This window comes from Zerene cesonia, chromosome 22, assembly GCF_012273895.1.
Source record: "Zerene cesonia ecotype Mississippi chromosome 22, Zerene_cesonia_1.1, whole genome shotgun sequence".
NCBI lineage: Eukaryota > Metazoa > Arthropoda > Insecta > Lepidoptera > Pieridae > Zerene > Zerene cesonia.
This window is the reverse complement of record NC_052123.1, coordinates 355,820-359,415: the sequence shown is the minus strand read 5'-3', so window position 1 is coordinate 359,415 and position 3,596 is coordinate 355,820. Positions and strand designations below refer to the sequence as shown.

The 3,596-nt window shown below is 37.9% G+C and overlaps 1 protein-coding gene across 1 annotated transcript in view; it reads right to left on the bottom strand.

The window, feature by feature from the left end:
• Positions 1-3,596, bottom strand: part of LOC119836018 (EH domain-binding protein 1-like protein 1) — a 23,688-nt gene that overhangs the window by 7,941 nt on the left and 12,151 nt on the right. Inside the window, exons 12-17 of the mRNA XM_038361183.1 lie at positions 3,505-3,582; positions 2,834-2,963; positions 2,384-2,558; positions 1,866-1,971; positions 1,318-1,436; positions 528-692 (exon numbers count right to left, since the gene is read on the bottom strand). Coding sequence (XP_038217111.1) covers positions 528-692; positions 1,318-1,436; positions 1,866-1,971; positions 2,384-2,558; positions 2,834-2,963; positions 3,505-3,582 — 773 coding nt within the window. The remainder of the gene's footprint in view (positions 1-527; positions 693-1,317; positions 1,437-1,865; positions 1,972-2,383; positions 2,559-2,833; positions 2,964-3,504; positions 3,583-3,596) is intronic.

Below are 3,596 nucleotides of genomic sequence, written 5' to 3'. Positions count from 1 at the left end.
CAGATTCGAAATTCAAATGTAATATTTTTTTATAATTAAGTGTAACAGTATTTATGGCCAGACTAAGTATATGTAAAAGACAGTGCTCACGCTACGGAGGAATTTCTAAATGATTACAATTAATTACGAATAAAATGTAAAAAGTGAATCTCAATCTGAGTAGAAAACTGGTATCTTTTAAGTTATAATATTCGTGAGTCTAATAAAGTATGGAGGATTCTAAGAAGAGCAAACCCTTTTCCAATTTTGATCTAATGAGAGATAATACAATAAGAGGTTTAAATTTCGCCGTTGATAGCGCTTTTTTAGAGCTCATAAGTTTTTTTTCTCTCAATTTTTCATATACAGATATATGAATGAAAGAATGAAAGAATTCTGGAACTGCGTGAACATAAAACATTTTCCCAAAATCTTTGCAAACGAAAACCAAAACCCACAAGTATAAAACAAATCCACTTAATTTCCATACCTTTAAAAAAAACACATCAACACATTTCTCACCACACAGCCTCGCATCAAACACTCACCTTCTTCGGACTCTCGCCTTTTTTGAATCCGTTTATCTCACTCTTTTCCTCTCTTTCCTTCGAGCTCTGCCTCCCGACTCTCTCCCTCTCCCTCGCCTCGCGTTTCGTCGCCTCGAGCAGCTGTCTCGCCTTCTCCTTGAGCTCGTCGTGGCGAGACAACAATTGCTGGCCAATCGGAAGCACACACAAGCGGTTCGACCAATCAGAAAGCGTTATCGTTCGGTTTTAGCCAATCGGGTGCGTCCAAGCGTTTCGTCCGTCCAATCGGAAGCGGTCACACACAAATGAAGCCGAGATGATTCGGGAATGGAAAAAATGAACATGGTTTAGTCTAGATGAGTGTTACTCGACAGATTCCGAATTATTTAGTGTAGGGAAATCTTAAGCTATTTCACATCAATTACTAAAATATGCACTTGACGATACAAGAGTTTGAAAATTATGTTTATTTATATATCATGCAGAGATTATTATCTCAAGTAAGAATTGCTCGATTAATAAATAAACTTTTAACAAGATTTTTTTTGAATTCGTTCATCCTACCTCGTCATTAAAACTTTAAAAAAATTTAATTTATTATGTCGAACATTTTATCAACACCACTTCCTCATACCGATGTGAAAATAGCTCAAGAATAAACATGAATTATGTCACAAAAATTGGGGGATAAAAGAATTATTCAAACATGACTCAACTAAATGGTTTAAAACAACTATCGACTATCACTAGAGGGGGGGGGGGGAGGTAGAAAACAAACAAACAAGCGAATATATAAAAGGGTTCAACATACCGGGGTGGGTTTGGGCAGTTCTGGCGAGGGCGGTTTCTGTTTGTCCCTTTCTTGTGGTTGGATAACGTTCAGAGGGTCGGTGGTGGCCGGCTCGATAGAAACTTTTTGTTCCGTTTTCGCTGAGATACATATAAAAAACAATAATAATAATTTATTACAAAAAAAACTTGACGTCCTTGGAGAGAAGAAACAGTGCTCCAGGTTCTAGAGTAAAAAATCTCACAAAGTTATCGATTAGAAAAACCCCAAAATACCGTCTACTTAATTGAAAACTTCTTTGGTCTTTGGGGATGTCAGTTAAAACAGCAATATTTCCTTATCCTACAACTCTAATAAAAAAAAAACAATAATAATCGTCATCACATAACTACGTTCTATCTGTTTACAACTACCCACAATTATCTACTAGACACGACCCTCTCCCTTCCCAGCCCATTAATTTTTTCCGTCATCAATCCTTTCCTTATCCTTTACCCCTTAAAATAGAGCAACTCATTTACAGTTTATGGGTGGTGATGATTTCACATATACATAAAAAGGTTTCTTACGGATAGCATTCTCTGGTGGATTTTGCGGAGGATCCTCTTCATCATCAGAGCCGAAGGGATCGGTGAGCTCTTTGCGCGTCATCAGCTTGTCAGGTCTCGGGAGAGGCTGTTACATACATAATAAAATTATATAGTAGTCGAATAGTAAATTTTTAGAAAAAAAATAGACCGAGGCGATATTTTATATAGTATAGTTTGGGCTTCAATTATAAACAGTTAAATGTTAGTACTTATATCTAAAGACGTAATATAATGCAGAAATGTAGCTTAAGGTCCTCTTTACAACTTCAGCTAGTGAAAGTCCCCTCAAAAAGCTGTGTAAAAAGCGGTTATTTAAATATCATAAATGCACGCACAAACGCGTGTCCCAAGACAGGCGCTCTGTGCCTTCCTTCACAGGAGACCCCTTTCCTTGCAGTGGAAACAAATAAGGTCTGATGACGATGAGAGAGTTCGGGAAATTGTCTAATCTCTCCATTATTTGCGCAGTCGGTTAAACCCCCTCCACCCGCACTCACCTCAGTGTTGCCGTCGAACCACTTGGCGCTCGGCTTGTCCCTCTCCCTCGCCGGGGACAGCATCTTGCCCAGGATGCTCTTGGACTGCAGAAGCATGTCTTTCATGTCCTTTATCGCGGGAGATTTATCCGGGGAGAGGTCGGCCGAGTGGCGCGAGTCTTGCGAGTCCTGTTTGCTGTTGTTTTTAAAAATGTGGTTTAATTTTTAATGAACTCTTTTTAAAATAGATAGCACTTCATTTTCTTTTTATTTTGAAATATACACGCTATGCGCGCCCAAGATCATTTTACGATTAATTAATTATTATTTGTAATTTCCGAAAATTTACATTTCCTTCTCCATTACCTTATTTTCCATCTTACTCAAATTGAGCATTAATTGGTAATTACCAATTTCTCATTCATACATACAATTATACAACTTATCTAAAACAATAAACATAGGACTCACAGCACGGGCGGTCTCTCCATGATGTTCCTGGAGCGGCGAGTGCTCACTTCCCGGGAAAACAGCTCCGGGGGCAAACTGTCGTCCGTGTCGTGCCTGCCCACTAGATAGGACGATTCTGTTTCGTCGTTACCTGGATACAAGTGGATATCGATTAGAGGAGAAGTCATTTACACAAGTTGAAATAAGGTTCTTTAAGGTCTTTTAATTTCCAACCGACGTCCCAAAAACAAATGGGGTTCATTCAACGTTTTTTTTGTGGGTTTTCAACTGATCGATGGGAATCTTTTTCTGTTTGATAGGAAATTGTTGTCATTCGGTGCTATTTTATAACTTAGAGTGGTCGCTGCTCAATAGGGACGTCGGCGATCTTTTGTAGTGTAAAAATAGAAACATTCTATATGCGTATTATAGTATTAAAATAACTAGGCTAGGCTAGTTACAACACTTAAACGATTTAGTTGTTTATTTTTTTATTGTGGCTGCAATACAAAATATTCCAGATACATTCAAATTCAGTAGGTAGGTTCTTATCGAACGATAGATATTTCCAAATTCAAAACTTATATATAAATAGATATTTCGAAAATGAAATAAAGTCATGATGGTGGACAAACACATAAATGTTTCCTCTTCAGGATATAAGCTAGATGTGTGACAAATTGATAACTTACCGAGTTGTTCAACCTGCAACTCGCCGCCCGTGAAATAGGCCCGCAGTTGAAACAGATATGTCATTACCTGAAACGAAACAAAATAACGTAAC